The sequence below is a fragment of the Fundulus heteroclitus genome, chromosome 14 (genome assembly GCF_011125445.2).
Source record: "Fundulus heteroclitus isolate FHET01 chromosome 14, MU-UCD_Fhet_4.1, whole genome shotgun sequence".
Classification (NCBI taxonomy): Eukaryota; Metazoa; Chordata; class Actinopteri; order Cyprinodontiformes; family Fundulidae; genus Fundulus; species Fundulus heteroclitus.
The window spans coordinates 2,836,623-2,859,157 of record NC_046374.1 but is presented as its reverse complement, the minus strand read 5'-3'; the positions used below and the strand labels follow the sequence as shown (position 1 = coordinate 2,859,157).

Here is a 22,535-nt window from a genome sequence, read left to right as displayed (position 1 = left end):
TAAACAAGTGTTTTTTTCAATAATTGTTTTATTATTCTCTTCCTTTTATCTCCTCTTTCTTTCACATTTTGTTTGTTTTCTTCTTGTTCTTCGTTTCCTCTCCTACTTTCCCATTGTAGTGTCCATATCATTTGAAGCGCTAGGGCAAAAGCCATACTGCTCCACTTGTGAAAGTCAAATCTGATGAGCTCTTTTTGGCATTAAGACAACATGTTCTTATTGCCACATTGCCAGACAGGACACTGGAATTTTTTTTTTTTTTTTTTTTTTTATAATTATAATGCACTTAGCCACCGGGCCGGACTAAATTGTTCGGCGGGCCGAATCCGGCCCGCGGGCCGTATGTTTGACACCCCTGATCTAGAGAGAAAGTTCAAAGATCTCTCTGTCTCTCCAACATCAGGATATATGAGAGGAGAAGTCTAATTGCTATGCTATAAGCAAAATGGGTGTGAAAACTATTAGCAGCAGAGGTACAGACCAGTGTGAAATCAGTGTAAAAATGCAACAAATAGTCTTCATTGTTTAATTGTTGCGTTAGCATCATTACTATCTTTTAACCAGACTTGAGTTTTTCCTTTGTGTTTGAGTTCAGTTTGTTCAACAAATCCATTGCAGCAAATAATATCCAATTAGCATTGCTTCCCTTTAGGCTCAGCCAATTAAATTTGACCCTCTCTGGTTTCTTAAAAATAAATAAATATGAAAAGCAGCCAGCCTTTTGAAATGATCAACAACATCCTGTTCCCTTTAAACAACCCAACCCATCTCGATGTATGAATGTAGCTAACTATGGAATTTTTAGGAAGCATTGTGCACACATAAAATCCAGGGTCAAATTGATTTACAGAGCTGGCATTGCTTTGGACGTAAATTGCAAAAAAGTTTTTGAATTTCTTTTTTATGAATCTTAAAAACCCTGAAGGACGGAATGAAGCCACAGTTCCATAGATGCTGGAATGTTCCTTTAACGAGAGACAGAAAAGAAAACTGTGGTCATTAAAAAAAATAAAACTCATTATTTGTTGCAAAGTAGACAAAACCAGAAGAGAAGCTCACCATTTGATAGCTCAGTCTTTTCCTGACAAATGTTTATCTGAGAAATAAAGCAAAATGTAACTCCAAGGGAAAGTATGTACAACTTGATGGTGTTAAAATGGTTGCATACCTCTGAACTGCTGCAGCGCTTTGCAGATGTTTTCTAAAATAAAAAGTAAAATGTTAGTGTTTGGCTGATCAAACCCGAAACTGAAACAGTTAATGTTGAAGGCAAAAAATGACTAACTAAATGGTATGAGTCACATTTAACACATTAAATTCATTTCAGAGAAAGGAATAACCAAGACAATGACATTTGTTCATTGGCAAAAGCTTTCAAGTAAATAAACTTACAACAACCATAGAATGAACAGAGCAACAGTCCAATAAAGATCATTTAGTGTAAAATGCCATCAGTGCTTTATCTTTTAAAGAAAGACGGTAGCTGGCAACAAATATTGTAGGCAGTCCAGCGCATTTTATCTCGATTTTTTTTCCAACAATCTAAGTTCATTATCTCTCTGTCCATGTCATGTGATCTGAACTCCTTGCTATGCTAACACAATCCACACATTGCTGTCTGAGTAAATTAGAAATGCACAGACAGCAACCTAATGGTCAAAGCAAAGTGCTAAGCTCTTGAAGCAGGAAAAAGAGATTTGTCTCCACTGTTAAATGGGATCGCACTGAAACACCAGACTATCAGCAAGCAATATCAAAACGGAGAGCAAACATGCCGGCATCGGCCTATAACAACCTTAGCAAACATGATCAGCTGGAGTAAGGTATGAAGTTACTGCCAACCTTAGCTGTTTGTGTCAAATCAGGAATGTCTTTAGAAATAATAAAGCTATACAAGTTGTATATGACACATGGCCAGACTGTTATAGCAGAAGTCCCATTTACACTACCCTTGTTAAACCGATCCATGCTGAGCTCAGTCCGAGCTTGGATCAGTTAACCAAGCCTAGCCTCGTTATCTCGGTTCCTTGGTTTCCTCGCCTCCTAGTGATGATCTGCGGTACTACTGCTCTCTGGGTTTGAAGGAGGGACCAAGCGAATCAAAATGGTGGCGCCCGTAACATTCAGGCAGTTAAGCTTGGTGATACGTCATTGTTTGCGGAGAGCCAGGCGAAGACGGCAACCTTTGGTGAATTTACTTGACAGAGCCGGATTTGGGAAGTGTATAAGACAAACGAACGTCTAATAAGGGTTTACAGTCGCAGGAAACAACGACAGACGCTGAGGTTCATCACACTGCTAAGCATAATCATCACTGGAAATTGTGTGTCACGGTAGGGAAGCTAGTGTTTTTATGAATGTCTGAAATGTCAGCTGACCGCACGGAGGTGACATGGTCTGCTCATGTGCTCTTTGTTATTAGAGAACCGAGCCAGAAAAAAAACGGGCCGAGCTCACACCTGGAACTGGTCTGCATTTAGCGCAGTCCGGTTGTGTCTGGCTCGGTTCAGTTCAGTTTGCTTACCATTTACACTCGATAGCTATCTCAGTTACTGAGCTCGGACTGACTGGTCTCAGCTCGGTTAAAAAGAGTAGTGTATACGGGGTAAGAGTGACTAACCTAGTTAAGCTTGTGTTTAGGCAACATGGTGAGAAAATAGATAAAACATGAATGTCATTGATAAGTTAGTTAAATGAGACACTGTTATAAAGCCGCTGTTTACCTTGTAATACTGATAACATGTACGGTTACTTTTTAGCTTTTTAATCTGAGTATACACATGCCACTGATTCTATCAACTTGAATGCAGTATCAGATTGGGATTCAGCAATAACCAATGTCAAACATTAATTGCTTGTGTTATATGTACGTTGATATCAATAACTCTTACCTAAACAAACAGTTTTATGTTTTTTGAAAGCCATCAGACTTTTTCAAAGGAAAACCTTTTTAGTGAATTAAGCTGTCTATTTTCTAGGTGCTTTGCAGCAGAGATTTTAAATCAGTGTTTGTAGCATGTTTCGTTAAACATGCGTGTTTGGTATAGGTCCACTTTGCCACTTGGATAGAGTACTCAGATTCTGACAAGACAAAAGTTGTAATCTTTGGACCACAGTCCTCAAAAAATAAACTTCTTAATCAATCACTTAATCTGGATGGCATTAACTTGGCCTCTGGTAATAAAGTAAAAAATCTTGGTATTATTTTTGACCAAGACATGTCATTTAAATCCCATATTAAACAGGTTTCCAGAGTTTCCTTTTTTCACCTCTGGAATACTGCCAAAATTAGAAACATTCTGTCCAGGAGTGATGCTGAAAAACTAGTCCATGCATTTGTTACTTCAAGGCTGGACTATTGTAATTCTTTACTGTCAGAAAGTCCACAAAATGCAGTTCAAATCCTTCAGCTGATACAAAATGCTGCAGCAAGAGTTCTGATGATGATCATATTTCTCCAATTTTAGCTTCACTTCGTTGGCTTCCTATTAAATCAAGAATAGAATTTAAAATTCTCCTTCTAACGTATAAAGCCCTAAATAATCAAGTTACATTATATATCAGAGCTCTGATTACCCCGTATGTTCCTAACAGAGCACTTTGCTCTCAGACTGCAGGTCTGCTGGTGGTTCCTAGAGTCTCTAAAAGTAGAATGGGAGGCAGATCCTTTAGCTGTCAGGCTCCTCTCTTGTGGAACCAACTCCCAGTTTTAGTCCGTGAGGCACACACCCTGTCTACTTTTAACACTAATCTTAAAACCTTCCTTTTTGAAAAAGTTTATAGTTAGAGTGGCTCATGTTACCATGAGCTACCTCTATAGTTGTGCTGCTATAGGCTTAGGCTACCGGAGGCCATTAGCAGGCCAGCTGACAGCTTTGCTTTGCTGTCAGCCCCCCCCCCCCCCCCCCCCCCCCCCACACACACACACACACCTGCTGCCTGAATCTCTGAGAAAGGCTTCCTTTTTGCCATTAACCGCACAACATTCACAGATACTTTTCACATTTAAGCTTGATGTATCAGGAAACTGTTGACCTTTTGGGTTTTGTGATTTTTATTTTATTATTACAATTATATAATAATAATAACAATAATAATAATAATAATAATTTTATGTTTAATGTTTTTTTCCTAATCCACCTCTTATATCTTTCAATCCTTATGTAATTTTGTCTGTGTTGTGTGCACCTGCCTGTTGCTTTAATCCTATAAAATTTCCCCGTCGTGGGATGAATAAAGGATTAGCTAATGTTACCTTATCTTAAATAACACTTTTTAATAGGATATGTGTACTGGGTTCTTTCAATGTCTTAATTACATTTTCTGTGTGGGCTCCAGTAACTTATGATAGATAATATCTACTTTGAAAGTTAACATGAACTGCTGCTGAAGATGACCACTCTGATCTAGCTGGATGTTCTCTGGAGGACTGAAACGCCTCAGTCAGTGACGTCAGTCTGTGGGTCTGTCGTGGCAATGACAGAAGTTTCGTCTCCTCACTCAGTTTCTGTCGCTCAATGTTTTCTTGCTCATGGCTTTTTACGAGCTTAGATAAATTTGTTGTGTTTCCACTGAATTTAACCTGCTTTTTACAAAACATACAGTTTGATTTCATTTATGGTATTAAAATAAAACCAAATGGCGCTTCTTTCCCTCTTCATGTTTTTCCGCTCCTGCGGTCTCTCTCTCCGAGCTTCACTCAACACACAAACGGTTGTTTGTGTGTTGAGTGAAGAGAAGCTAAGTGGGCGGGCCAAGCTGAGCCTGCGTGCTGATTGGCTGGCGCCGCTGAGCCATGTATGAGAGGGGAGGGGGAGCAGCAGAGTGCCATGACACAGACTGCTGCTGCAGTTAGCGCGCGCTGACTGACACTCTGATCATTTTAATGGTCAGAGTGTCAGTTTTGGGCCCCCCTCTGTCCTGTGCCCGGGACAACTGACCCGTTTGCCCCGTTTCTTTCCACTGTCGCTTCATGCATGGTCAGTATGAGGGATTGCTGCAAAGCCATGGACAATGCAAACAACTGTACGCTTCTCCAGGAGTGAATGCTGCTTTTCAAGACTTGATGCAATCAACTGGGTTTCCTTAGATAGGACATTTTTTTGACTAATCTGTATAATCTGACCTAATCTGTATAAACTGATTGAATTTGACTTTGGAAAGTGCCTTGAGATAACATGTTTCATGAATTGGCGCTATATAAATAAAATTGAATTAAACTGAAAAATTTATGGATTGGTTTGATACAGGAACAGGAGCTTTTTGAGACAAGAAGAAAAAGTTTTACAGGTCTAATCCCTGTCATTACACAGACGTCCAGCAATTGTTGCAGCAGAGTGAAAAGTTTTGCTTGTTCCAGAGGAAATCTGCATAGGGAAAGGTGGAACATATAAACTGCACAGAGAAATTCCCCGATCAGTTTCAGTTCAGAAATCTCTCCAGTAACATTTCCTATTAAGCTGAAAGTAAAAAAAGGTTCCTCTTTAATGGCATTGACAACCACTACAGAAGAAACAAAATTAATAATGGAAAACATGCCACTAGCATACCTACCCCATATATGTGTTTCAAGAGAAACTTCTTATTGTAAAGCAGAAATTTAAACTGAAATAGGAAGACTAGAATAAATTTTTTTAACAAAAATTTGCATATTGATTAACATGAGAAATCTTGTTGAACTTTACCAATCTCTTTACTATGCATACACTTCTGTCTTTCATGTTCTTTTGACTTTCTCATGTTGAAAAGTGAAGACTTCCACAGGGACTCTGTTGTGTGTAATATGTTAACCCCAGGTTCACAATAATTAATTTTAAAAACTGTCTCAACAAACCAAACAGAGTTAGATTTTTGTTTTTCACTTCAGTATGCTCCCATTCCACATTTAGTAAGTTACTATAAATCCAGCCTTTTTCATTAGGGTATAAATATTTTAGTGTGAAAATAAGAGATTTCAAAGATATGACAAAATAGGAGACTCCACCACTGGTCTCATATAACGTTATTTGTTTGGTATAATGTCTGATAATGTTTTAGCTGGCGTCTTGGTTTGACCTTTTATAAATTGTTTTCTCTGCTTGGCTGATGATCATTACAAAGAAAGATTGTAAAAAAATAATAAATACATACACACGCGCACACACACATGCACACACCCACACATACACACATATACATATTTTTCTCTCACCTCTATATTTGTAAAGCAAACACACTATGACCACAAGCAATAGTCCAGTGAAAAATCCACAGAAAAACCCATGACCAAATCTGTCTCCCGGTGTAGGTGGATTATCTGGACCTAAACAAAGATATTTAAAATGGGGAGAAAAAAAACACACAAACAAAAAACAACAAAAAATGTTTAAACAGTGCAGTATTATCTAATGACGAGTTAATGAAAACACTTTCTGTATTATCAGAATCAGCATTATTAGTCAACATTGTGTGCACAAACAAAGAATTTGACTTCAAATGCTAACATTCCAAACTTAAACTTAAAGTATAAATGTATAAACTTTGGAGGAATAAAATAAGGATAAAGGGAGCAGTCGATCCATGTATGGACACATATATGGACTGTAGATATGTTTGCTACCCTCTTCCTGACCCTGAACTTATACAAGCCCTGGATGGAGGGAAGATGACCAGTGGCTCCTGTGGAAGGTTGTAATTCTTGAGTTGTTGCAGGATGTCCACTCTCCGCTAATTGCCAGGTGTGCCTCCATTTGAGTGAAATGGATTCACACATGTTTATGTATTTTATGGCAACTCAAACATACTGCATTCTTGTGCATCATCATGGTAAACCAAATGTTTTGACCAATCTGTATGATTTGATTGAGTTCCACTTTGTAAAGTGCCTTGAGATGATATATGTTGTGAATTGGCGCTATTTAAATAAAAATGAATTTAAATTTTTTTTATTGAATACCAAACAATAAAAAAGTGCTTTTTATGCAGTTTCTCTAGATGTTTGATGCAAACTGTTCATATGGATTTCATTCGCTACATGGCTCGTTTAAAAAAAATAATAATAAAGAATTTGATGTATGATTTTCCCTGAGACAGAAATAACAGGAAATTGATTTCTAGACACATTGTAATATCTGTGAAATGAAAACAGTTTCATTGGAAGGATATTTAAATAGTATGACATTTACTTGTCATAGTCCAGAACCAACTAATAAATACTCACTATCACACTTTGAGATCCAAGGTCTTGATGCATTCTCCATGTTTTTCCTCACTGTGCAGGTAACATTTAAAGGGTCTAGTGTCTGAAAAAATGCTATAAGCTCTGAAGCACCACTCTGAGAAATCTTGCTGCCATGAAGATATGATGGTTTCACGTCCCATGAGAGAGCAACATCGGGATACTGAGAAGAACAGTTGAGCACCAAAAAACAGCCTGTTTTTGTTGCAGTAGACTGTATCTTCGTTATAGTCGGCTGCTGGAGGTGTTCTGAAAGAGTTATTAATTAAAACATTGATTTTCCACTTCAATCCATTGTCACAGAAAACCCCAAATTATATTAGTATGAAATTTTTCTATCACAAATTAAATTGGGCTAATACAGACTAAATATTTTTTTCTGAATACTTACGTTTCACTTTAAGCGAAATATGGTTTACTTCATTGCTTTTTGCGTCATTGACGAGGTCGACAGTATATTTCATAGCATCGCTTGGCCTGAGATTTCGAATGGTTAAATTACCTGTAGAAGCACAGAAAACATTGTAAACAGAGGAATATACATTTCCTTATATCATGTTAGTAGAACATTTTCATTTTACCTGAGTATTTGTGGAGAGTTAGCCTCCCTTTATATTCTGGCCGACGGTCCACATTTGTAACATTGTTGTCATAGGTGGCAATCCAGGTGTTGTTGGGGAATATTGACCAGTCAATTCTGGTTAGAGTCCATGATGGGTTGGCACTGGATGGCAAGGTAATGTTTTCACCCATGTACCCTTCTACTTCAATAAGTGCTGTACCCTGCACCCCTGGAGGAATAATTTAAAAAGCATCAGTGGAACAGCTGGTAGTAGCTCAGGTTTTACACAACAAATAATGAAACCAAATGGATTAAAAGATTGAAGAATTAATCAAGTTTCTTTATTGTCATTACACAGCCATAATGAAAATTTGGTGAGACAGTGGCTCTGTAAGCACACAAACACACACATAGACTATCAACACAAATCAACACAAGACAAATCAACACATTAGAATTTCTATAGAAGACCAGCAGAATTGCAAAAGCACAATATGATAAGAAGGAACATCTAAAGGAACATTTAAAGAAAAAGACTTGTTTCTGAATAGGAAGCATTCTGTGAGCATATTTATATATAATATTGCATATTCATATAATCATGAGATGTTCAAGTTATAAAGAAAATAAGAGAAACAGCAGTCGATTCACAGAGCAATGTAAAACTCTGCTATTTGTATGAATACACCAGACAAATACTGCCTGAGAAGCTAAAAGTGTGCAATAGTTATTAGCATATAAATGGTAGTTAAATAATTCTCAATCAGATCAAGAACCTGAGAAACCAGTACCACGTTTGTAAACAGACTTGAAATGGTCTAGGGGTTTATTTGATTCACAGTTTAGGAAAATTGGCTGCTTTTAAGCCTACTTGTTTTTGAGTTAATGTTCCTGAATTGTTTTCTTGATGGAAGTAAGACACACAATGGGACAAATCTTTTGGTAAATGTGTCCACAACATAAAAACAATCTTGCCCATTTTGTCTGCATTTCACAAATTTTCCATACCACTTTGAAAGTTGGTGTAAACATTTCTTGGTTTGATTGCACTTAGTTAGTTTTCCTTCCTGTTAATGGGGAGTTTTTCTTTCCACTGTCGCTTCATGCTTGCTCAGTATGAGGGATTGCTGCAAAGCCATGGACAATGCATACGACTCTCCCTGTGGCTCTATGCTTCTCCAGGAGTGAATGCTGCTTGTCGGGACTTTGATGCAATCAACTGGTTTCCCTTATATAGGAGATTTTTGACCAATCTGTATAATCTGATTGAATTTGATATTGTAAAGTGCCTTGAGATGACATGTTTCATGAATTGGCGGTATATAAATAAAATTGAATTGAATTGAATCATAGTCACTTCCTTGACTTTAATCGGACCATATTCAATCATTACTAATTTTTGAAAAGCTATTCCATTTAATTTAATTAATCATCTAATGGGCAGTATACACTGATTGGGCATTTAATTGGGCTCCTGGAACTGCCTAAAGTCTTTGTGGAAAAGGTTCAACAAAGCGGCAGAAACATTCCTGAGCGAGGTTGGTCCATAGTAACTTGATGTCATATTAATCATGCAATTTCTGCAGATTTACAGGCAGCATCTATGATGTGAATCTCCTGATCCACCATATTCCAAATGTGCTCTATTATAGGGATGCATAATATGTCGCAAATACATTTTCACCTCAATATCAATATTTTTGCAATATTCTTATTGCAAAGGTTGTTTTGGGTTCAGTAATTGTTGCCTAACATATTACAAGAGTTATGAACTTATGTATTACATGTTAAAGTTGTATTGGAGGCCAGCAAAGAATCTTTCCACCTACACAAGAAAACACCACCACTGCTACTACCACCAAGACTACAGAGGAGACTTACAAAGTTTGCTTATTTTACAGTCCTCTGGAATCTCATTCTTTTGGCTGGAATCCACTTCTAATTGCTAATGAGGAACGTTGTGTAGTAGATTAACCTCTCACAATACTTGTATTTTCTTGTCACAGTAGTTAAAGGGTGTGCTTACATATCTCACAATGAATGTATTCTTATCACAATGATTAAAAAGTGTGCCTTAACATGTATCTGAGGGAAATGTGTGTGTGTCAGTCCAGAGGTCAAGTTGAGAATTAGAGAATGGATGCACACAGGCCCGGGCAGGAGGAGACATACATGATGCACCATGGAAACATCATAATCAGAAATCAAATTATATTGTATTGTAAACAAAATGTGTATGGTAAAGGTCCAGGAAAAGGAGATGATATGCAGCTGTTTAGCATGGCCAAATGATGTTAATGTAATAAAGTGTTGTCATCGGCAAGAAGATAATGATGGGTAGTGTTGAGAATTAAAAATATATCTTAGTTGGGATTACTGAGGAAAGCAGAGTGGGGCCTGTCCTTTCCTGCTCCAGCGTAAGATAAACATGGAGTTTTATTGCCCTGAGGGGGTGGTCAGCAGGAGAGGGGGTCAGTCATCCTCCCTCTGAGCCATGCAGGAGGAGTTTAAAGTTAATAAAAGGAATGTCTTGGTAAAACTTACTTCAGACAGACAGACTTATCCACCGGTGAGAACAACATCTTGTAATGGTATGTAACTCTGTCTCCATATTTAATTTCTATGAATTAAATATGTATTTAAACCGTTCTACCTCTGATCAATGATTCCTTATTTTATTGTCAAATCTTAAACCGGGGTAAAAATGGGCCTTTAGTAGCGAAGCAGGATTAGGCCAATAATAAAATATCACAATTTGGTTAGCCGTGACCCGGATTTTGACATTAAGATGGAGGAACATTTTGAATTTGGGCACGAAGAAGTAATCACTTACAGCAAAACAGGGTCGACCCGAAAAAAAGTAAGGAGATTTTGATTCTCCTATTGGCTAAAGATTAGATGTAGGCTAAATCAAGTGTTGCTGTAAATGAGAAGCTTTCTTCTCAAAATATCAGAGGCTGAACGGTATAACTAGGTTTGAATGGAATTTATGTTGAAACCGAGAAATGACTGAATGGGATTTATGTGTTTGTTTACGTCAGAAAAACTTAGAATTGGATATTAACCTAAATGCCAAGAAGCCTTGAAATGGTGAGGCGAAAAATAAAATAAAACGAAATAAAAAAGATAAAAACATAGACAAAAAAAAGGGATATGTTCTAGGATTGGCCAAACGACAACCAGACTGACAAACTGGTAATTTTAGGGCTGAGGTGTGCGCTGCCTCTTGAGAACTAGGGACACTCAAAAAGTAGCAGGGAATAGGACGGCCGAGATACGTAACATCTTTAAGTTGAGGCTAAGAGCAGCAAGACCTTAAGAGTGAGCTGTTATAGAAAGATAAGAGATTAAAAAAAAGGGATCCCAGGAAAGCAATAGAAGTTTGTTTTCTAGTTTTCGAAAAACGGGGTTTTTCGAGAACACGACGATTAAACGAGGAGATTTTAACATAAGGAAACGTTTCGTCGAGTGGAAGGGTATTAAAAGGAGAAGACCCTCTGCGCGCGCAAGGCTGTCTGTCTTAAATGTTATATTTGTTATGTCTTGTCTGATGTTTTGAATGTCTCGGTAAAATGGGATCCATGGTTTTGAGAGAAGGAGAGATTGGTTGTACCCTGCAACTCAGCGGAGAGTGGGGGTGTGTATGTGTGTGTGTGTGTGTGTGTGTCTTCATGAGGGTGTGAATTTCTCCGCGTGCATGGGCCTCAAGATTAGAGCAATGACTGGGGAGCAGTTTAATTTTGTTAAGTAAAAGTGATAAGTAAAAATATGGGTGAAAATAAAAACTAAAGGGGAATTTGGAAATCATTGGAAAAAGGGTTGATGCATTAATAATGTTTGTTAAAGTGCAGGAGAACTTTCAATGCAGTAAAACGTTTGAGGTATTGGCTGCAAGCTGTATGTGTGAGTTGCATTGGAGAGCATGAACTGCTGCGTCTTGGTGAGTTTTGGAGAAAACTTTTTATTTTGAACTGTAGCCTAAAAGTTAGAAAGTGGTTAGAAGTTTGGAAAAGTTGTTGAAAATTTGGCTGAACATTGAACATCTGTTTGAGGCATTGTAAATTGGGAAAACACAAAAAAGGGAAAATGCCTTCTGTTAGAGTGTAATTTTAACTAGCATTATCTATTGCAAAATAGCGTTTTAAAATGCCTAATGAATATATATACTTTCAGACATGAAATATAATTTGCGATTAAATAGTGATTAAATGGTTTTCATTGTTTGATAGCCCTAGTTATAATAGATAAATAAATAAATATAATTCATCAGACTTAAATCTGGCTGATTAATAGGGAGCAGAAAATAGCCACCCTATAAACTTTTGCTCGCTTGCAGGCCTGGGAAAAAACACAAGTAAGCAGAACTACACAGAGTTAGAAGTTAAGGTTAAACTGTACCTTAATAGTGTGTGCAAACGGATATTGCGGTTGATTTGATCAATTTTGTTAACCCTGCATTTAGTTATGAGTCAGTTTTAAAGTTATCCTCAAAAGAAGCAGCTAAAATTGAGGAATTTATGACTAATGTTATTGGTTTGCATTGTTTTATTATAGATACTGATATTGCAGAGCGCCAAAACCTAGTACAAATAGACAATATTACGGGATCATCACAGGACGGTCCCCAAATTATTCATTATATGTAATCACATTTTCATAGTCCCACAAAATGCAGATGCCCTTGTCACACAGTTATTTAAGAACACAGGAGTTTTCTAGTTGTTCATTTGGTAATGTGCAAATTCTGGTGAATAAACTTTTCAACATCAGTTGCTGGTGGTTGTTTGTGGCCGGCAGAATTTGACTTCAAAATTTACTAAACACAGGCGCATAACTGATTTTAGAGCTGTTTTAAAATGTACATTTGGTGTTTTTTATATTTTTTTTCCTTGATAGATAGAGTGACACAGCATTTTCTTTATACACTTTAGCAGAAGGTTCCTGAGTTTGACTGGGACTCTCGATATCTTCTGAAAAAAATCAGTAGGATGGATCAAACACACAGGTGTGGATCCTAAATAAATCAGTCCAGTTTAGGGGAATTATTTACAGTAATAGTGTTTAAAAAAAAAAACGTGCCCTCTTCAATATCTCAGCTGATGAATTTCAATCTTGATACGCTCGCTCAGACAATATTTGATACACCATTTGCCTGTGACTCAAAGGAAGGGTGATACACAATGTTTGAGTTTGTTAATTACTAAAAGTTGGTAAAATTACAGTTATTGGAAAACAATATAGGAAGGAGTGACAGTAAGCAGCTGATTCCATCGAGAACTGTCCCTATTTTAATTTAAGGTGGGGGAGCTCCCTCCCCCTGTTTTCCTTTTTCTATCTTAATTTTGTTACAGGTCTGTTCGTTCTGGAGTATGGACACGTCTGACATGAGACGCAGATCAGTGCCGATTTGGGGTTGGAAGAATAAAACAGAGCATTTACAGCCGATATGTGTGTCGTGGGGCACCCATCACATCTGGGACAGTTGCTTACGCTGGACACTGGGCCAAGGACTGTTTCACATCACTAAATCCTGGCAAGAAGTCCCAATACCACCTCACCTTCAAGAAGGTCAGTGCCCCAGAAAGGGGATAACGCTCCCATGAACAATGTTTCCTCACCCTGGAACAATGGCCAACGCCTATGAACAGCACAGATCCTAAGCTGTCAAGGAAAAATGACTGTCTGCATACACTGGAGTTGAATGTCTCATCCAGTTTCTGAGTCGTGGACCAGAACTTTGTCACTGAAGTGCATCGACAGCGAATCACTGCAACACGTGGGGGACGAAATGTGGAGTTCCATACATGGAAGCTGTGAGTGCAAAGTCTAAACTCCAATCTCTTTTCTGCCTGATCTGCTGTACATGTCAGTCCAGTCCATCTCAAGGACCACAGACTGATAACAGACTTTTTGTTAAGGTAATTCAGACTGATTTTTCTACCAATATACTTTTGACCAAATTTTATGGAATGTGATTTCTAATATTTTTTCTGTGTCTCCAACTCTTGAGCTTCCAGGTAAATGGATTGGTGCAGGTGATAAATTCTTAAGGCAGCCGATTGAGCAGATACGAACACTACAGGTTTGCGGTTTTGAAAACTATACTACTGTCTCTTAAATTTTCTACTATATAACTGATATGTTCCTTTTAAACATGAGTTTTAATTCTAATATGTCCAGGACCATATTGCTCATAATTGACAGCAGAAGGTGTATTTTACCATCACAATTATTAGCAGAAAATCCACTGGGGTGGGGATATTTTTCACATTTAGGGTTCTGTGATGCTGCAAGCTCACAGCTGCATGCCATAAATTTACAGACTGGTAGTTCTTATCAGCTTCTATGACGCAGGGGGCCTCTCACTAGCAGGCAAAGGGGTGATTTGGGTGAGATGTCTTGTTTCCTATTCATTGCAGAGATACACTTTTTAGGTTAAACTGATCTGTTAGGCTATTTCTTGATAACTCATAAGTATTGAGATTTTTCTATTGTACAATATAACTGTTGCATGCTAAAACTTATCAGATTTTCACCAGACTTTGCCGTTACCAGGTGTTTTATTCAGGTAAAACCCAATATTTTATCAGTGTGTAAGTACCTTGGAACACTCAGCATTTTCATACCATCAACTTGCTGTGAGCACATTAGAATAATCATTATTTCAATGGGTACACTGAACTTTTGATGGACTTCTTGTAGATCTGTGGGATTATGAAATTGCATTATGTTTTGATCTGAATCCGGGATATAGGGCAGTGTTTTTCATACTTCAATTCAGATAATTATTTGCAGTTAATTGATTCCCTGTGGTGACTAATACTATTCTTTGTTAATGTTTTGTAACAAAATTAATTTTGTTCCAAGCAGAGGGATATGACATAAACATTTATATGATAACACTATATTGTAAAGCCATACAGATCTTAAACTTTATATCAACCCTTGGCACAAGTAATTTAAGGGAAGGATTCTTGTGCAGGACACCACGGAGGTATGTAACTGTGTTGTAAATCAGATAACGGTTGTTTAAACAAAAAGAAACCCCCCACAAAAGACCTTACCCATGGCTCTCTGGGATGTTTGTTAAGTGACTCCCCAAACAGACCGGAACCATACATTACATTTAATTAGCGGAGTGTCAGACACCACGAATCTGCTAGAGATAGATTATATGAGGGGGTTCTTGGACAAAGGTTTACACAGTTTAGGCAGGACAATAAAGTGAATGTTAAATTAAACAGAAAAACTACATAAACTACAAAAAACTGGATAAAACAGAGATAAACAGAGGGTAACTTAATGCATATTTAGTTTACTTTAAAATCATTGGTTTGTCAGGCAGGTTTGTTAAGGATTCAAAGCCACGTATATCTGTTGCAGTAAACTGGATCAGGATTTGTAAAAACTGGATAAAACAAAATGAGGGTTTGCTTTTCCTCTCAGATTAAAAATAGGAACTTTTTTACAGCATAGACATCTGAGGAAATGGTACAGAAGTGAGGTGTGGTGACTGCTGAAAGGTTTTGTGTGGAGTGACTGCTGAATGGTAATCTTTAATCTTTAATCCAGAGAACATTCTGACATTCTTACAGGAAAATGTACTTTGATTTCAAATTAAATTAACTAATTTTGGATTCCACAGACATGGAGATTCCCACCGGAGGTATAAAGTTTTTGTGCAGGCATTCTCTTGCAGGACAATCAGAGGCTCAGCGTCAGGAAAGAGGAATTGCGATAAAGTGTCTCATTAACTATTACATTTCTAAAATAGGTTTCTCATAGGCTGGAGGGGAAACAACAAGAAGGTTGGTTCAGATTAATGGGGAGAATTCTAAACACAATTGACTATAGTTCTGTGCACAGACGTAAATTGGAAATGGGGTGAAAAAGCTGTGAAGTGTTTTCTTGTGGGAGTGTTCAGTTAATTTCATTACAGGATATGATTCCATATGACTGAAAGGAGCTTTTCGGGACCGAAGTCAACCTCCGGAATTACAGGTAGCACACAACATTTGATATCTAAACGGTTGTCGTGTAAGTTTCAGGAGACATAAAATTAGGAGAAATGTGACGGGAGTTCAGTCACCCCCGACTTCGACGGAGTGCACGCTAAGGTTATCGACAAGCAGATGTGGTGGGCCAGAGGTCAGGGGCCCATCAGACTCCAGGAGCCGTGTGTACCAGCCACCAGAGGGTTCCAGGGAGACATCACCGGAACAACTTATCTCGCAGAGCCACCCACGGAGGGGCAGCTGGAATTTTATTTTGTTTTCGTTTTTTATTTTTAATAAAGATTAACATACAGTTCTGTGGAGACCGCGGTTGGAACACTGACTCTTTAAACCATCTTCTTTAAAGGCGAGAAGAAGACATCTCCGAGATGCAAGACATCATGACAACAATTGAATGCATTGTGGAAAAAAGAAAAAAGAAAATGAGAGTTTTGTAACCACTGCATATGTCTTATAAGTTCCATATTCATAAGGTGTTCAATATTAGTATTGTTAGAATCTTGGTTTTGCATTGCATGAAAATCTGTTTTTTATTCTGTGGTTTGATCTGAGTGTAGTGCTTTCATGGGTTATCTTTATTTCTAAGAAGACATTTTGTTAATCTAGGTTAGGACTCTTAAAGTCATAGTTAGATCATATAATAGTTTCTGGTAGTTGCACATTTATCTTAGCCTTGCACCTCTCGGATAAAGGTGCTTACTTTTCTTAATTCTAGTAGGTTAGAGATTCAGATAGGTTTAGTAGCTTTTTAGCTTATACTTGGGTTATTTTACATTTAAGGGGAACATTTGAACTTCATTTGATTTCATAAGTCGCCAACAGAGGGGACAGTGGGTTACAATATTACATCTTACTATTTACATTTTGTTTAAGGGTTTCAAGACATAGACTTAGTTTAGCCTAGTTATTGGTTTGATCTTTGAGAGATCAAAACAGAGGGGTTGTTGAGAATTAAAAATATATCTTAGTTGGGATTACTGAGGAAAGCAGAGTGGGGCCTGTCCTTTCCTGCTCCAGCGTAAGATAAACATGGAGTTTTATTGCCCTGAGGGGGTGGTCAGCAGGAGAGGGGGTCAGTCATCCTCCCTCTGAGCCATGCAGGAGGAGTTTAAAGTTAATAAAAGGAATGTCTTGGTAAAACTTACTTCAGACAGACAGACTTATCCACCGGTGAGAACAACATCTTGTAATGGTATGTAACTCTGTCTCCATATTTAATTTCTATGAATTAAATATGTATTTAAACCGTTCTACCTCTGATCAATGATTCCTTATTTTATTGTCAAATCTTAAACCGGGGTAAAAATGGGCCTTTAGTAGCGAAGCAGGATTAGGCCAATAATAAAATATCACAGTAGCCATTTTGCAAATGATGTTAACATAATGGGGTGGGGCCATCTGGAAGGAGGCAACGACAATAAAGTGTTTTTAAAAATATGCACCCTCGGGAAGTTTCCACCGATATGTAATAAAATAATAAAGATATCCGTGGAAAAGTAATTGAAAATACGTAATAAAAAGGTGGAGCTCGGGGAGGAGCCCTCAAGACCCAGGGAATGTATATAAGCAGACCACTTTCTGTATGTTATCAGATGTTGTCCGGAAAGCATCTCATGTGTGGTTGTCTTGTGTTGTTGCAATAAACCACCTTGGACCGAAACTCAGCTACTTTTGTTCACTTTTTGACTACTGTTGGATATTCTTAACTGCCTTACCAAGAACTTAGAATTTTTGAAGGACTTAGTACAAATCACTACGTTGTGGGAAGGACATCCACAACATTTGAAAATGTTTAAATGTTGTTAAACCAACATTTTGCCTTTTGGCTCATCTTATTAATATAATGATAGTCCAAAGTGATTAAAAAAACCCTATGCTTAAATACATATTCACCTTAACCAGACATTCAGCCCCAGATTGGGTCCAGTTGACTTTTGTATCTGCCAGGTAACTCCTGGCAGCAAACAGCTCCTCTGCAGCTGTACATTTAGAACATGTTCATGGCTGCCACAGAGATGACTGATAAATGCTGGGGGAGTCCAAGCCCCCTGAGCTTTTCATGAATTTACAAATATATCAAAAATTTGGACTATATTTTGCAGGTGTCACCAAAGTGTGCCTGGTAAACCTGACAGGCTTCCTCATAGTGAATTCATTTCCTTTCTCCTGAAAAAACCCTTGCACTATCTTCCTCATTTTTCTTCCACTTTTCTTCAACAGACACCATCATTTATAGTATTTACAAATATTCAAATTTGCAACAATGCAGTCATATTATACCGCTAAAATATAATTTCATGTATCCAGATGTATTTTGTTTTATAGAATGAATTTCTTCTGAAACACAGAAATGAGCTTTGTATTTTCTTTAAAATGTTTCATTGCTAAAATGCCAAAAACACACACACATAAAGACACTACAATGATGAATGAGTGATTGGTATAATGATGACAGCTGATGAAAAACGTATTGAAAAAACTAAACTGTTTAGTGCTGGGATATTTAACGGTTACATTGTATGATTTCAAATTAAGTCTGAAGGGTTGGCATAGGTATGGTCAAGCACTCGGGTGAGATACTAAACATTTAGCTTTTATGTATACAGTGCCTTGCTAAATCATTATTTTTTATTTACATTTTTCATGTTACAATTACATGCAGCCCTGTATTTTCTTGGACTTTCATGTGTATGAGCAACACAAACTAATGTATAATTTTAAAGAGAAAAGTGTGGAATGCATTTGCAACGTTCCGCCTACAACAGCAAGCGCCAGCGAGACTGCTCGCTTGTGAAAGAAGAACATGACTGTACATGTTCACATTTATTGTCACAAAATTTAGTAGCCTATTTAAATAACATCGAATCAGATCATGATCTATTTCATCCCTACATGATCGCGCTCTACTTTCATCTCTCTGAGTCACATGCACTCGCCCACATGCTCCTGCCAGCAGACAGAGAGCCACAGAAAAATATGTCACAACCACATATATATCTGCATTTTAAATGCACTAACTCACTCTCACTCTCCTGCCAGCACCAGCAATAGTAATCTCCTACTCTTGGTACAAGTATACAAAATAGCCCAAGTTCTTCATGCCCTGCCATGCAGCAAAAACCCGGTCATTATCGAATGAAAGGTTTTGCACCTTCTTGGCTGTCAGAATCAGACGTACTCACCCTGGCTGTATAAATATAAGCTTGGTAAGTAAATACATCCATGAGTTAAATAGCCAGAGAGAGAATGATGCAGTAGGTAAAGATTGACAGGCTGAGACACAGAAACAGATAAAAAAAGATAGAGAGACAGAAAGAAACATGAGAAAGAGGGAGAGTGAGGCAGATAAAAAGAACAAAAAGAACCTCTCATGGTCCACTAAAGTTAGCATAAAATATATTTTCAAGCAATCATATCCCAGAAGCTTTATTGTGTTACTACTGATATTATTATATCAGTAGTAACACAATAAAGATATTATTATTTTTTATATTATTATTTTTACTTTTTCAGAATAAGACACTAGAATAAGAATCTTGCTATATGTAAGGTGTCCTCAAAATATGAGGGGTTTTGTTCCTTATATCCTACCCTTGGTTTGCCTGCTTCCACTGCCCTCACAGTCCCAATCAGCAGTGTCATCTACTATCAACCACTATGAACAGTGATACCGGCTTTTTTTACAATGGCATTTGCCATGTTAAACTATTTAAGCTTCCAGATTACTTTTAAAGCCCAACAGGCAATGTAACTGCAAGTTAAGACAAAGGACCAGACCAAGCTACAGGGAGACTTCGTAGCCTGCATGACTTCGTGGTGATCTCACAGCCTACATGACTTGCAGCATGCGTGACTGAGGATTGATGACCTCAGTTACTTGTTAAATTCAAGTCGTGGTTTTGGAACAACCAGATCAAAAAAAAAAAAAAACTTCTGTACCAACATGGAAGGTAGCGACCATAATGCTGTCCTGACCTGTAAGTTTATTTCATTTCTAAAACTGTCGAATGCAAGAAAGGTGTGTTTGTAACTGAAAAATCTGGCTGACTGACGACATGCCGCTACCAGCGGTATGATTTTCCTGCCACTGCCCGGGAGAGCGAGCTCTCCTTCGCTGACTGCAGAGGAGAGGAACCAGTCACCGTGGTGAAGAACTGGACCACAGATTCATATTGATACGTTGCGGCGGGGAGCTTGTTACGGTTCCACGGTGGTTCTGGCTCCCGGCTGCATAAGCGCTGCCATGGTGAGCTCCCCGTAATGCCGAGGTCTATGTGGTTATTCATGTCGGTCCCACAGTGTTGAATCGCGCCGCCAAGTTAAAGCCTTTGGTCAACTTGGCCTCACGTTTCTTAATCCAAACACTTCAAATACCCATAAAACCGTAATGTTGATTTGTAACAAAGTGTTGCGGTGAGAAAGGAGGTGAGGATGGAAGGGGGGTCGCCATGTTTGACTGGTTTTCCAAATATGGTTGTAGCCAATCAGAGTAAAGTCAATTAGGTAGAGCTGCATATCATCAACGTACCCAACCCTTTTACAGAGAAGGGACATTTGGCCTGAAAGAAACAACAACATGGCGTTTTGTTTTGACAAATCTCTTTGCAGAATTTACAAATGCAGCAATATCAACTACATGAAATGGTTTATACGGTGATATAGAGGCACCTTTTAAAGCTTTAATAATTTTAAGCTTTAGTTATTTCACAATGAAAAATAAGCAACAATTTCAGACTCCAGTGGTCCAAAGCTGATTGAAACAAGCTCCAAACGTAATTACAGCAAAGGGTAATTCTACAAAGTATCGATTCAGGGAGGGTGAACACTTCAGATTTAAATAAGATTTCAAAATAAAGTTACTTTCCCTTCCTCTTGACAGTAATTAACAACTTTGGGTTAGTCTATCACTTGAAGTCCTGGGAAAATACATTGAGATTTGTAGCTTGATCGAATGTGGAAAAATTCCCAGGGCCACATTTATTCAGCACTGTGTTGTCATAGCAATCATTCAAACTGGATTTTCCGTGGATAGCTTTACCATCAACTTTTAATGTCGGTAAATGAAGAAATACAAGCGTGGGCAACTATGTTTTGATATTCAATACTTTAATTATTATTCTGTATAGGGATGAATAAAAAAAATAAAAAACTTCTGCCCTCAAAGAGAGAAATACACCTTAAGACACTTTTTTTTACTGTCCTAACATTTTCCATGAGATTTTAGATACAGCCAAACCATCACAAAGAATAAGGAAATACATTTTATTTCCTGGATGTTTTTTAGTCTCTGTTCATGTTTGTTAACAGAATTAACCATCAAGCCAATCCTTTCTTTTTTAAAAAGTTACCACATTGTGATAACGGAAGGAAACCACTCGAAGCTTATAAGTCATGAGCTTGACGTGTAGCCTGACATTTCACCTTACTTTCTTTTTGTTCTGAATTCGGCTTTTTCCAACACAAATTTAAAAATGAACCTAGTACAAATACCTACCTTGAAACAACAAGAAGAAGACGCTCAGAAGCCTCATAGCTGGACTGCTACACAAAATGGTTGTACGGCTCATCAGAATGCAAGAGTTCCTCATTTAGAACTTCCTTTAACGCAAGCATGCAGAAACCACCCACGCTTCTCCTCAAACATAAATGTATTTCTTGGTATGACTGCACTCAGAGTTTTGACATATTGTGTTTCCTCTTTTTTATTAATTTCAAGAAATATTTAATTGTTTTGTTAAATAGAAGCTGCTGTTTTATCAGCCCTTTTCAAAAAAAAAAATTCTGATGACGAAAATTCTTATTCAATGTGACAGACATCACCTCGCGCTTGTGTCGTCATGTCACATGGTTCCATTTCCCAATTTCCACATAAAAAAAGCCAAAACTTCCCACGAGCAATCACACTAATAAACAGCTGACTCACAATGTCAAAAAAGAAAACTCCAACGCAACAACCCAGTAATTCTGCCTCTATTCAGCCACCGGTTACAGGCTGCCACTTATCAGGTATTTATACATTATTCTCCATTTCAGTGTTGTTCATTTTCACTTTATTGGATGTACTGTACACCAAATCCACCTACCTCATGTACATATTATAGCATATAATACTCGTTTATACCAGAGCACTCATCACACTGTGGACATGTATGTTTATGTATGTACACCTGTGCACCACTTCCACCTACAACATGTACATAGTAAAAACAACAATGGAAAGAATATTTACCCCTGCATCCTTTGTCTATGATACCCTTCCAACGCACGTGAATCTGCATAGATGATCCAACATGGAAGCTCTATGGGAAAAATTAAATCATGACACTGTATAAAGACTAGCTGCCTAGGATTTATCTCCCTCTTTGTCCGTGGACTGGGAGAGACCAGAAAACATGGGCACAGTCCAGAATTGCAGCTGAGTACAGCTTGCTGTTCAGCATCAGAACCTAACCAGCTGACAGGCTGCCTGTAACCTTTATCTAAGCTTTTGCGAATCTGAAAATTCCCCTTCAAGCTGTACAGGCAGACTAAGAACACAGCCACACTAGGAAGGCCATGCTATGACAAGAGCATGGAGCCCGGTTCACAAATGAGGACTTTTCACCCCAGAGCCAGCCGGCTCTTGGCCCCTGGCCGAAGAACTAGTTTCACCCTGGAGTAATTCACTGCAACCGGACATCCCGCTGCCACAACCAGACAAAGGCAGAGGTTTTGCAGAGAAATTATAGAAATTATAGTCATA

At 37.9% G+C, this 22,535-nt stretch overlaps 1 protein-coding gene across 1 annotated transcript; it reads right to left on the bottom strand.

Moving 5' to 3' along the window:
• Positions 1-322: 322 nt before the first annotated feature.
• On the bottom strand, positions 323-21,510 carry si:cabz01074946.1 (T-lymphocyte surface antigen Ly-9). The gene is made up of 8 exons (XM_036146051.1): positions 21,288-21,510; positions 7,798-8,007; positions 7,608-7,718; positions 7,199-7,465; positions 6,191-6,301; positions 1,169-1,201; positions 1,060-1,096; positions 323-965 (listed from the first exon to the last, which is right to left on the bottom strand). The coding sequence occupies exons 1-7, from the start codon at positions 21,379-21,381 to the stop codon at positions 1,071-1,073; spliced, it is 852 nt and encodes a 283-aa protein (XP_036001944.1). The 5' UTR covers positions 21,382-21,510; the 3' UTR covers positions 323-965; positions 1,060-1,070.
• Between the last annotated feature and the right edge of the window lie 1,025 nt (positions 21,511-22,535).